At 42.0% G+C, this 13,570-nt stretch overlaps 1 protein-coding gene and 1 long non-coding RNA gene across 2 annotated transcripts in view; one reads left to right on the forward strand and one right to left on the reverse strand.

Moving 5' to 3' along the window:
* The window catches only part of cacna2d3a (calcium channel, voltage-dependent, alpha 2/delta subunit 3a), a 633,142-nt gene that overhangs the window by 292,464 nt on the left and 327,108 nt on the right, over positions 1-13,570 (forward strand). The window contains exon 6 of the mRNA XM_067998742.1: positions 7,840-7,971. Within this exon, the coding sequence (XP_067854843.1) occupies positions 7,840-7,971 (132 nt within the window). The remainder of the gene's footprint in view (positions 1-7,839; positions 7,972-13,570) is intronic.
* Positions 1-13,570, reverse strand: part of LOC137334183 (uncharacterized) — a 127,362-nt gene that overhangs the window by 101,596 nt on the left and 12,196 nt on the right. The window lies entirely within an intron of this gene.

Raw genomic sequence — 13,570 nt, forward strand, 5'->3', positions numbered from 1 at the left:
CTGTCTGGCATTTTCAGGCCTTTAATGGGCCCATAACAAAACCTACACTTTGCTCTCAATAGGCATATGTTCAGTTGAGCTGGAAGATCGGCCCATGGACCCCCACCAAAGTTTCTGAGCCTCTTCTGAACAGGTAGAAACCCCAGTAGAATCGGGTTCTGTGCCATTTTCTGGCCCACTCCGGCACTTAAGCTGACGATGCACTCAGCCGAATTGGAATTTCAGTCCCTAAATATTTATTTTACATTCCAAACATCAGTGGAGACAAAAATATTTTCAAGGTTAAATAACAACAAAATTAATTATCTTGAGAAGAAGATGGAATAGAGGTTCAATATTGTAAAGTATCAGAAAAAGTGTGCCGTATGCTTTTGTGTTTTAGAGTTGCAATTCTCTGAATATTCTATGAATGAACAGATTGCCTAAAAGTATTTCCAAGCTGGATAATCTTGTCTTGACAGCACTTAAATTGGTTTTTTTGACGAAATGATATTCATAGCCTCTTTAGCTGTTAAATTGGAATAAATTGGAAAATTTCTTTTTACCTAATCTAAAAATGGTTGTGGCTCATATTTCAGTGTAGTCAAAAGCCGATTGTGGAAGATGATCTCTGGAAGCCACAGAATTTTTTGATTGTTGTGCAAATTTCATAGCTTTCAGCATTAAAACTTATTTTATACCAGAACCAATAAATTATGCAGTATAAAATTATATGTGACATTATATAATTTTTAATAGTCTATTATGTATGGCCTTACAAAAAATGAACACAGCATTACTTTAGCAGCCATCTAATTTTCATCATTTCATATTTTTGACCCCATTGTATTTTTTCTGTGGGCACAAAAAAGTATCATTCTTTCGGATGTGGGCATTGCTGGCAAGTCCATCATATATTGCCCATCCCTTGTTGCCTCTGGGAAGGTGGTGGTGGGCATTCTTCTTGAACTGCTGCAGTCCATGTGGTGAAGGTACTCGCACAAAGCTACTAGATACAGAGTTCATGGAAATTGACCCAGCGACAATGAAGGAACGACGATATAAGCTCAAGTCAGAATGGTGTGGGACTTGGAGCGGAACCTGGAGGTAATGGTGTTCCTTTCACCTGCTGCCCTTGTGCTTCTAGGTGGTGGAGGTCACGGGTTTGGGAGGTGCTGCTGAGAAAGCCTTGGCGAGTTGCTGCAGTGCATTATGTATTAGTGCACACTGCAGCCATGGTGTGCCGGTGGTGGAGGGAGTTGATGTTTAAGATAGTGGACGAGTGTGCTGTTTTGTCCTGGATGGTGTGAAGCATCTTGAATGTTGTTGCAGCTGCATCTATCTAGGTAAGTGGAGAGTATTCCATCACACTCCTGATTTGTGCCTTGCAAGTGGTGGTGAGGCTTTGGGGAGTCAGAAGGTGAGCCAGCTTCTTACCTACTCTAGTACCCACAAAATTTATGGCTGTTCCAGTTGAGCTTCTGGTCAATGGTGATCCCCAGGATGTTGATAGTGAGGGACTTGGAAATGGTAATGACGTTGAATGTCAAAGGGTGGTGGTTAGACTCTCTCATGCTGGAGATAGTCATTACCTGGCATTTGTATGGCCCAAATGTTACTTGCCACCTATCAACCCAAGCCTGGATGTTGTCCAGGTCTTTCAGTATGAGAACATGGACTGCTTTGTGGTCTATCTGCTTTTGCTCTTTAGCGTGCATGTAATCCTGTGTTATAGCTCCACCAGGTTGGCACCTCATTTTCAATGAACCAGGGTTGGTCACCTGGCTTAATGGTGATGGAGGAGTGAGGGATATACTGGGCCATGCGGTTACGGATTGTGGTGGTTTGCAATTCTGCTGCTGCTAATGGCCTACAGCACCTCATGGATGCTCAGTTTTGAGCTGCTTGATCGGTTCTTAATCTACCCCACTCAGCACGATGGGAGTCCCAAGCGACACCATGGAGGAGGTCTTCAGTGTGAAGACGGAACTTGGTCTCCAAAAGTACTGTACGGTGGTCACTCCTACTAATGCTGTTATGGACAGATGCATCTACGACAGGTAGATTGGTGAGGACGAGGTCAAGTGTTGGTTCTCTCACTAGCTGCTGCAAGCCCAGTCTGGCAGTTGTCTCCTTCAGGACTTGACCAGCTCAGTCAGGGGTTGGTACTACCAAGCCACTCTTGGCGATGGACATTGAAGTCTCCCGCCCAGAGAATGTTCTGTGCCCTTGCTATCCTTAGTGCATCTTCCAAGTGATATTCAACACGGAGGAGGACTTATTCCTCAGCTGAAGGAGGGTGGTAGGTGGTAATCAGCAGGAAGTTTCCTTTTGCATGTTTGACCTGAAGCCATGAGACTTCATGGGGTCTGGAGTCAATGTTGAGGACTCCCAGGACCACTTCTTCACCGACTGTATACCATTATACCCCACCTCTAGTGGGTCTGTCATGCAGGTGGGACAGGACATACCCAGGGATGGTGATGGAGGAGGCTGAAACATTGGCTGATAGGTGTGATTCTGTGAGTATGACTATGTCAGGTTGTTGCTTGACTAGTCTGTGGGACAGCTCTGCTAACTTTAGCACCAGTCCCTAGACCTCTAGATGTTAGTTAGGTGGATTTTGCAGGATCATAGAATCATAGACTGGTTACAGCACAGAAGGAGGCCATTCTGCCCGTCGAGCCCGTATCAGCTCTCTGCAAGAGCATTGCAGTTAGTCCCTTTCCCTGTAGCCATGCAAATCTTTTCCCTTCAAGTGCTTATCCAATTCCCCTTTGAAAGCCATGATTGAATCTGCCTCCACCACCGTTTCAGGCAGTGCATTCCAGATCATAACCACTCGCTGCGTAAAAAGATTTTCCTCATGTCGCCTTTGGTTCTTTTGTCAATCGCCTTAAATCCGTGTCCTCTGGTTCTCGACCCTTCCGCCAAGGGGAACAGTTTCTCTCTATCTACTCTGCCTGACCCCCTCATTATTTTGTACATCTCTATCAAATCTCCTCTCAACCTTCTCTGCTCTAAGGAGAACAACCCCAGCTTCTCCAGTCTATCCACGTAACTAAAGTCTCTCATCCTTCGAACTATTCTAGCTTTTCTGCACCCTCTCAAAGGCCTTCACATACTTCCTAAAGTGCGGTGCCCAGAATTGAACACAATACTCCAGTTGTGGCCGAACCAGTGTTTTATAAAGGTTCATCATAACCTCCTTGCTTTTGTACTCTATGCCTCTATTTATAAAGCCCAGGATTCTGTATGCTTTCTTAACCGGTTTCTCAACCTGCCCTGCTACCTTCAATAACCCGTGCACATCCACCCCCAGATCTTCCTGTTCCTGCACCCACTTTCGAATTATACGCTTCAGTTTATATTGCCTCTCCTCATTCTTCCTACCAAAATGTATCACTTTGCACTTCTCTGCATTAAATTTCATCTGCCACATGTCCGCCCATTCCACCAGCCTGTCTTTATCCCCTTGAAGTCTATCACTATCCTCCTCACTGTTCACTACACTTCCAAGTTTTGTGTCATCTGCAAATTTTGAAATTGTACCCTGTACACCCAAGTCCAAGTCATTAATATATATCATGAAAAGCAGTGGTCCAAGTACCAACCTGGGGAACACCGCTGTACACCTTCCTCCAGTCCGAAAAACAAGCGTTCACCACTACTCTCTGTTTCCTGTCTCTTAGGCAGTTTTGTATCCATGTTGCCACTGCCCCTTTTATTCCATGGGCTTCAACTTTGCTGACAAGCGTATTATGTGGCACTTTATCAAACGCCTTTTGGAAGTCCATATACACCACATCAACTGCGTTGCCCTCATCAACCCTCTCTGTTACCTCATCAAAAAACTCAATCAAGTTAGATAAATACGATTTGCCTTTAAAAATCCATACCGGCTTTCCTTTATTAATCCAAACGTCCAAGTGACTGCTAATTTTGCCCCAGATTATCGTTTCTAAAATCTTCCCCACCACCAAGGTTAAACTGACTGACCTATAGTTGCTGGGTTTGTCCTTACACCCTTTTTTGAACAAGGGTGTAACATTTGCAATTCTCCAGTCCTCTGGCACCACCCCCGTATCTAAGGATGATTGGAAGATTACGGTCAGTACCCCTGCAATTTCCACCCTTCCCTCAGCAACCTGGGATGCATCCCATCCGGACCTGGTGACTTATCTACTTTAAGTGCAGCTAGCCTTTCTAGTACCACCTCTTTATCAATGTTTAGCCCATCCAGTATCTCAAATACCTTCTCTTTTACTATGACTTTGACAGTATCTTCTTCTTTGATAAAGATAGATTCAATGTACTCATTTAGTACCTGGGCCATGCCCTCTGCCTCCATGAGTAGGTCTCCTTTTTGGTCCCTAATCAGTCCCACCCCTCCTCCTACTACCTGTTTACTATTTATACACCTATAGAAGACTTTTGGATTCCCTTTTATGTTAGTTGCCAGTCTATTCTCATACTCTCTCTTTGCCTGTCTTATTTCCCTTTTCACTTCCCCTCTGAACTTTCTATATTCAGCCTGGTTCTCACTTGTACCATCAACCTGACATCTGCCATACGCCCCCTTTTTCTGCTTCATCTTACTCTCTATCTCTTTTGTCATCCAGGGAGCTATGGCTTTGATTGCCCTACCTTTCCCCCTCGTGGGAATGTACCTAGACTGTACCCGAACCATCTCCTCTCTAAAGGCTGCCCATTGTTCAATTACAGTTTTTCCTGCCACTCTTTGATTCCAATTTACCCAGGCCAGATCCATTCTCAACCCACTGAAATTGTCCTTCCTCCAATTAAGTATTTTTACTTTAGATTTCTCCTTGTCCTTTTCCATAGCTATTCCAAACCTTATGATACTATGATCACTGTTCCCTAAATGCTCCCCTACTGACACTTGGTCCACTTGACCCACCTCATTCCCCAGAACCAGATCCAGCAATGCCTCCTTCTCCATTGGAGCGAAAACATACTGATCAAGGAAGTTCTTGGGCTGGGAGTGCCCTTGTTGTGTCCTGATTCAATGCCTAGGTTGTGGCCAAGTGGTCCATCCAGTTTTATTGCTGTTTCCCTTTCTAGTGGTTTGATACTACTGAGTAGCTTGCTAGGGCAGTTAAGAGTCAACTACAATAGATTCATATTGAATGACTCAACTAAGCTTTTAATTAACACCTGTAAAATCATGGTTTATAATATTTTCCAAATAACGTAAATTGTTTGGCTTTATGGTTAATCTAGTCTATATCCTAGCTGTAAGACAGTGCCTTGATTATACTGTATTGCAGGAGATCAAAAGGATAATTGGGAGTGAAGCAACAATAGCACCATAACGAAGGCAGCAGGTTTCCAGGACAGTATTTACTTCCCAAAATATGTTCAAAGCTATAGTACCTTCAAAAGTACTCTTTCAGTGTTGTACTTTTCATATTTTTTTCACATTTTTATTGAATGAAGCATGGCATTTTCAATACATACTGACTACTTGTACTTAAGCAAAGGCTTTTGTTAACACTGCTGACACAAGGTCATCATTTTTGTTATTGTCACTGCAGCTGGAGTGAGTTAGGGGCAGATGTAACTACTTGTAAATTTTACAGAAGATAAACACAGTCATGATAAACGTTGTGCATTGGCACTACATGAAAGAAGCAATATATATTTGAGAAGAGCTTAATGACATTTCACCTATTTAAAATTATTTCACCGTTGAAATAAACCGATTCTTCTGCCTGTGGTGGTCAACATGTTGGATGTTTTTTAGCTACACTTTCATATTGCACTTATAGTACAGCACTATCTGTAGAGACAGCACTCTAATATAAACAAATGGATTCAAACTTAATTTTAATTCTTTTCAGCACTTTATTTTATAAATGGGATCCCGAAATAAATTTCAGCTCTGCCTTCAGAGTTAGTTAATTTGTACAGTTGCCAATATACGTAATTTTGGGCCCTTCCCCAAAACTGAACAGTGGTTGAATTTTAGGACAAGTACAGTGTCTCTAGCAAACAAATTCAATTTAATGCTTCAGTGGTCGTATTAGATGTAGTAATTTTATAACTATGCAGAGAAAATGATTTGTTCAAAAATGGAAGCTCATGTACAAATTTAATGATTCTTTGGTTTATTAAATTTTGTAATGACCCTTAAAAATTATAAGCAATCAATCCGATAGAAAGATACATATTTACTGATCATCTCAGCTCTTGCCTTAGTTTTTTTTCCAAAAAGCAGTGCTGTTGCACAGAGGCTCGAGTTTGCATGAAACCAAGCTCTCTCCCAATAAAGGACAGGGATAATTGTCTGCCTTTCTTTGGCAGATAGATCAAATTGCATATTTTGCTGGAAGCTCCTGTTTATTAGGACCAACTCTATTTACTGGTGTGCTGCTTGAATGTATTTTCAATCTTTTTTGACAGTGCAGATTACTCTCCACAGATATGATGGAATATACTGCATTGTTACCATGAGGTTTGTTAATGCTTTACTTTCAAGGATGCTAGGATTTCACAGTTAGCAGGGATCTGTACTTAGGGTGGTTTCATGGCTAATATAATGCCATAATTTGTTGTATATAAGTTGATATTTATCAGGCTGCAATCAGAGATCAATAGTGCAGTTTTCTGAACTGATCTACATAGCTAACTTTACCCAATTTCTCAGCTCAATACTCTTTATTTCGCCATACTCATCAATTATCTCCCTCCACTCCTTTCCTGGAGGAATTGACTCCAAACACCGTACAGTACCACACTGAGTGAACCTTAACCATTTCACCAGAATGACACAGGGGCTAAAAGGGTTAAATTATGAGGACAGGTTGCACAGATTAGGCTTAAATTCCTTTGAGTATGGAAGATTAAGGGGTGATCTAATTGAGGTGTTTAAGATAATTAAAGGAATTGATAAGGTAAATAGAGGGGAACTATTTCCTCTGGTGGGGAGCCCAGAATAAGGGTGCATAACCTTAAAATTAGAGCAAGGCCATTCAAGGGTGATGTCAGGAAGCACTTCTTCACACAAAAGATAGTGGAAATCTGGAACTCTCCCCCAAAAAAGCTATTAAGGCTAAGTCATTGAAAATTTCAAAATGGAGATTGATAGATTTTTGTTTGGCAAGGGTATTAAGGGTTACAGAACCAAGGTGGGTAGATGGAGTTAAGATACAGATCAGTCATGATCTAATTGAATGACGGAACAGGCTCAAGGGGGTGAATGGTCTACTCCAGTTCCTATGAGGTTGGTTATTTGACTGCAGTGCCATTCTGACCTCACCCAATGTCCACACGTGAGTGCTTCAAGCAGGTGATCAGAAGACCTGACCAATTTTCCCTTCTCCTAACCTAGGGAAGCTGAGGCTAATTATTGTGTGCATGTTGCTAACCCAGCTGAGATCAACTAGCTCAGCACAGATCTGGGATCGAACTTGAGATTTTTCTGTCTGCTTGGCTCAGTTACTCACTGCATAAATTCGTACAGCTCCCTATGTTTCTAAAATCTTGGAAAACAATATTTTATTTTAGTCTCGTTTGTTGCTTTTTTGGCCTACTTTTTAAGTTATTTATATCCTCTATTATAGGTCACACCATATCATGCACCATAACCTGACTGAGAAAACGAGGCAGAGAACTTATACCCAGATCTGCACTGGTGGTGCTTTTGAGGCCCCCAGAGTGACTCACCCTCCAGTTTTCTATCCCTACCCATCAGTAACTTCATTCACCATCCTCCCCTAAAATCATACATGAAATTGGAAACTCTCCTTGTGTAGATGTGAATTGGAGTCAAATTGTTTTGTGGAAAATACTTATTTGTGTACAAGACAAAGATATTTGTTTGTTCTTATTTTACAGACCCTGCTATAGTAAATGGAGTTTCCTGGTCTGAAGCATTAAACAAAATTTTTGTTGACAATTTTGAACATGACCCTTCTCTAATATGGCAATATTTTGGGAGTGCCAATGGATTCTTCAGACAGTATCCAGGTATGAAACAAATGATTGAATTACACAGTGTCTGCAAAACAGCTAAGTGGAATAATATTTACATTTTCCTATAACTTTACTGTTTAGACTTAGCTAAAATGAGAGATGCATGCCATTTCCAAACTCATAGAAAGATTATACTTGTCCCCAGGCATTTACCACTGTCATTGTTAACTTAGGGCCAATAATGTGATGTTCAGCACATGCACATGGGGTGCTGGCTCCCTCCATTATGGTGGGCTGAGGCTTACGGATTACCCAATGCACACAGTGCTGGAGAAGACCTTTCTCAGAGATAAGTGTATATTAAGTTCCAATATTCTCCCATCTGTGCAAAAGACCACTGACCATGGTCTTTCCCATTCATGGAACAGCTGTAAATCCTTCATTGTTAGGGAATGCAAAGTTTCACGACTGAATCTCTTCAACGGACTCAGGTATGGATGGTATAATTTCAAAGTTTGAAGATGACATGAAACTCAGAAATATAGTAAACAATATGAAGGATAGTAACAGACTTCAGGAGGACATAGACAGACTAGTGAAATGGGAAGACACATGGCAGATGAAGTTTAATGCAGAGAAGTGTGAAGTGATATATTATGGTAGGAAGAATGAGGAGAGGCAATATAAACTAAATGGTACAATTTTAAAGGAAGTGCAGAAACAGAGAGACCTAGAGGTGTATGTACACAAATCTTTGAAGGCGGCAGGACATATACCAGCTCCCTTTGAGCAGTGCATTCCCATTTTAAATAGGCCTCTGGAGGCCTGCTTGAAAGCAGGCTTTTTAAAAAAATAATTCCCGGGATGTGGGCATCGCTGGCAAGTCTGTCATTTATAATACATCCCTAGTTGCACTGAGAAGATGATAATGCACCATATTTTTGAACCACTACCGTCTGTGCAGTGAAAGTGTCCCCACAATACTGTTAGGTAGGGAGTTCCAGGATTTTCTGGCAATGTTATACAACTGAGTTGCTTGCTAGGCCACTTTAAAGGGCAGTTAAGAGTCAACCATGTTAGTTTCCCACTCGCAACATACAAATGGCAGTGAGGCTGGGATCCCCAGTGGATTTCCCCCACTTACTGCTTCTTCCTGGTACTGCCATGGCGAAGTTGATGGTAGGTCCAGGAAGCGGTAATAACGATTCTAGGTTCTCCCAATGGAGGGATTGGGTCTTGTAGTAGCCTCTTCTCCCTCCATTCCAATGGTCCCACTCCACCACCAGGATTTTGTGGCCCAACACTGCCAGGCTCCCTCTTGGTGGCAGGAATCCTGTTGTGAGCACACCACACAAACTGGATGAACTCTAACCCAGGGAACAGGGCCAGGGTTCTAGCGGTGTCAGAGCAGTGGACGAAAGTCCCAGTCTGTCAGAACACCGCTTCTCAGAGAATAATTGCGACCCGCATCTGCAACTGGGATTTCTTTCCCTGGCATGTATTGGACATCCAAGTTGTACTTTTGGAGTTTAAGACATACTATGTAGTTACAGTGGCCCCTGTGATGTTTTTTCTACATGACCCTTTCAAGTGGGTTTGAGGTCACTTGCAATTTGACCCTACGTACGTAGAATTTTCTGCATCCATTCACAGTAGCTAACATCTCTTTGCGTCTAATTGTTTTGTGCTTCTATCAGAATGTATAAGTTATAAGCCACAGGTTTGCCATCTTGGAGGATGACAGCACCCTACCTGGCCTGTGGTGCATCATCCTGTTGTGTGACAGCTTTTTTTTTTGTCAAAGTACTGTAACAGAGATTCCGGAGATTTTGTGATCAGTTGCCTTATTTCTTCAAAAATCAAAGTTGGAATGCTGTTTGTAAGGTATATCTTTTTTGATTAGAAAATGCTAGAAACACTCAGCAGGTCAGGCAGCATCTGTGGAGAGAGGAAGGTTGGGTTGACATTTCAGATCGATGATCTTTCATCAGGAAGTTAATCTTACCCTCCTGTCTCCACAGATGATGCTGATCTGCTGAGTGTTTCCAACATTTTCTGTTTTAATTTCAGATTTCAGCATATGCAGTATTTTGCTGCTTTTTTTCCCCTTTTTGATTTGATTGCATAGGCTCCATCAACTGCATTAGTCTTGGGGCAGACTCCATAAAGTAGTTTAAAATACCCATGATCATCTCAAGTTCTGTATTTTCTTTGGAGCTTCATATTTCAAACAACTTCAACCTTTTTAGAATCTGGTTCAAGACTGTTGGCAGCAATTAGCTGCACCAAATGCAATACTTGCATTCATTATTATTGAAGGTTTCCTACTGGCATGTTTGATAGTGCTCTGAGATTTTTGTCATGCCTGTCATTGTGTAGCTCTGAACACCATAATATCATTGAATAGCAACTTGACTCCATCTAGGTCTTCATGGACTTTTCCCTGGAATACTTCCAGTGCTGTTGAGATTCCAAATGGCATGTATGAAAGTCCCAATCATCCAAACACGGTATTAAACACTGCCAACCTCCTGCTTTTCTCATCAGGAGCTACTTGCCAATATCCTGACTTTGCATCAAGGACGGAGGAAACTTGCGTATCAGCAAGTTTATGTGCAATATCTTCAATTTTTGCCTATGCGTACTGTTCCCTTATGATTGCTTTAAGTCCCTGGAATCAATGCATATGCAAACATGATTGGAGTTTATCCTATCGATCACTACCATAAAGTTGACATTTCTTATTACCAGACCTAGTTCCACACATTTTCTTACCAAGAATCAGTTTAATGCAAAGATTCACCACATACACTTCTACTCAATAGGTAACAGCTTGTATTTTTTGTCCGTCCGGCCTTACTTTATGTTTGATGAAAGGTACCAGTTTAACAGGTAATGCCTCTAACCTCTTGTTCTTGAGCTTCATTCTGTTGGACTGCTCCCATGCTATGACATTGGCTTGTGCACTGGGGTCAAGCTTAAAGTTGCCAATCATGAAGTTTTCAACCCAATTGTCCCTATCTTCTATTTCTCCTATTTCCAACAGAGAACTAAAACAGTTCACTTTGAGATATTGGTCCCAAATACTCATGAGCCATAAATCCTGATGTAACTGTCGGTTACATCTGCTAGGAACATGTGCTGCTGACCCTGCCAGAGTACGTGAAGTCAAGTGGAGGTTCCCTACTTTGAATATTGTTGGTGAATGCGTTTGCCACTGTAGGCGCATCTCGGGCAACTGCTATCGCAGAGTGGGATGGGGGGAGTGTTGTGGGGGGGGGGTTTGCGGTGGGGAGCGGTAGTACTTTGTCTTCAGAGTCTAGGCCAAGACCCAGGCCTGGAAATCCAGATAGGCCCTATTTACACCAGCAAGGAGTCTGTTACACCTCCTTTCATCCAGTGTACCAGCTGCCCGGGTGATCCCAGGCCATGGGCGAGAAAACTTCCAGCTTGTGAGTCACTTTTTCCTTGGCCTCTCCCTCTCTGATGCAGGTGACCATGTTTGGGATGGATAGAGGTTCTACCCCAAACAAGGCCCCATGAAAAGCAGCCTCAGCTGGGACTCAGTACATCTGGCTTCTGATTTAATTTGCAGGCTTTTTATTACACTCCTGCCAAGACTTATGTTGAAAGTGTCCTGCAAGCCCTGCCGATTTTTAGGACCATTTACTCTTGATCATATAATAATCATTTTCTTTTGGTGTGTGTACCTTTTGATTAAATAACGTACAACTCTGTGAAATATCCATTTTTCCCACAAGCGGCGTTTGGCATGTACAGCCGGGCAGTTCTCCTTGCTATATGGCAGTGCTCAACATCTATTACAATTCTTCTTGTAGTTGATATTAAATAATTTCTTGTCTGTGTGTTTGATTGCATCTACAGCTGCCTCCGTTTGTGGAGCTCAGATGGATCACCTGCTTTGAGCAGTGACAATTTAATGATAGTGAAATACCCATCAAATTTTCCCATCACTGTGTCATGCTTTTCACTTTCATCGTCTTGTCAGGCTGAATGATGTGAGAATAATCTCTGCTTTATCCCCCATGCAGTGTGCTTATTCATCTAATTTCTGCTGTATCTGCTAGTCCTGACATGATACAATAGCATTCTCAACACCTTTTCAACTTGGCTATTCCTCAGGCTTGGAAAAATTAAATTTCATTGCAGGAGTTAAAGCAACATCGGCTTCTGTAGTATTTAGCTTTGCTTGAGACTTAACTCACTATCTCACCTGATGCTCATCTGGCTTTGAATTCCCTGTTTGATGCTTGCATGGCTTCTGTTCTTTTGCTTGCTTATGAAGAATACTTCAGCAGGCTAGATTAACAGCTCACTTTGGTTTTTAGTAGATATGACCTGACTTCTAACACCGTATAAAGTGTTCAGGTTTCATTGATCTACACACATGCTGATTGCACAATGCATCACAACAAGAAGTGCCAAACTTTATTTACAAGGAAAAGGAATCAGTCAAGAGACAGATAGAACTAATGGATCACATAGAATACAGAGAGATCCATTGCAGTCCTCATAATGCAAATGGAGTGTGTGCATAATACTCCATAGGATAACTGTTCATATAAAATTGGCACTCAAAAGGAGGCCTAGTCCCTTCAGATGGATACTCATTCTTAAAGCTATATTGGTATTTTTGGTGTACCTGTTTATAAGTCACCAGGGGTGATTTTAACCTAACCCACCCGGTGGGAAACTAATAGGACCAGATCGGCCGCGCATTTTACACCCCGCACAATTTTACTTTCCATTGAAGTCAATGGGTTAAAATTACCCCAACAATTTCAATGCTTGCTTGCTGCTGCTGGACAAAGAAAGATTGGGAAACTTCTTGGAGCCTTCTGACTGCTTCTTAAAGCTAAGGAATCTTACAACACCAGGTTATAGTCCAACAATTTTATTTTAAAATCACAAGCTTTCGGAGATTATCTCCTTCGTCAGGTGAGGAAGGAGATAATCTCCGAATGCTTGTGATTTTAAAATAAAGTTGTTGGACTATAACCTGGTGTAAGATTCCTTACATTTGTCCACCCCAGTCCATCACCGGCATCTCCACATCATGGCTTCTTAAAGCTGCACTGCATCTGTCATATGTGTCATGTTTGACCAGCGAACACTTTGAGTGTGCTGATTTGTGAGGAATTATGGATATAGCTACAAGTATATCTGTGTTTGCAGTTTCTAGAGAAGGATGAAGTTCAGTGGAGGGTTGCCAAATAGGCACAAATGCACCTTAGATACTCCATTCAGACCCATCCTTAATTTGCCACCCATGTATACAGCAAGGTTCTCGGATCTGGATGTGTGTGAAAACACTTTATACAGTGAGTAAGAGAGCATTTTCAACTGCCTGTTTCTTGCCTGGAAAACGAGTGACCAGAGAAAGAAAATATGGTCAGGACTTTGTGCACCTATTTGCCTGCCTGAATCAATTTTCAGGCAGGCTTTTAAATGGGGGTCCAGCATTCCCACCCAAAACAGGTGGGAGGCTGTTTAAATATGAAAATGGAGGTCCTACACCTGTTTTAGGATCCCAATTACAACTTTATGGAGAAATAGGCAGAGCATGCGCGATTCATGCCAGTCCCATTTTCTCCAGGCATTGAGAGGGGGCAGGACATCTTTCCAGAAGGGA

The sequence above is a fragment of the Heptranchias perlo genome, chromosome 17, assembly GCF_035084215.1.
Source record: "Heptranchias perlo isolate sHepPer1 chromosome 17, sHepPer1.hap1, whole genome shotgun sequence".
Lineage (NCBI taxonomy): Eukaryota > Metazoa > Chordata > Chondrichthyes > Hexanchiformes > Hexanchidae > Heptranchias > Heptranchias perlo.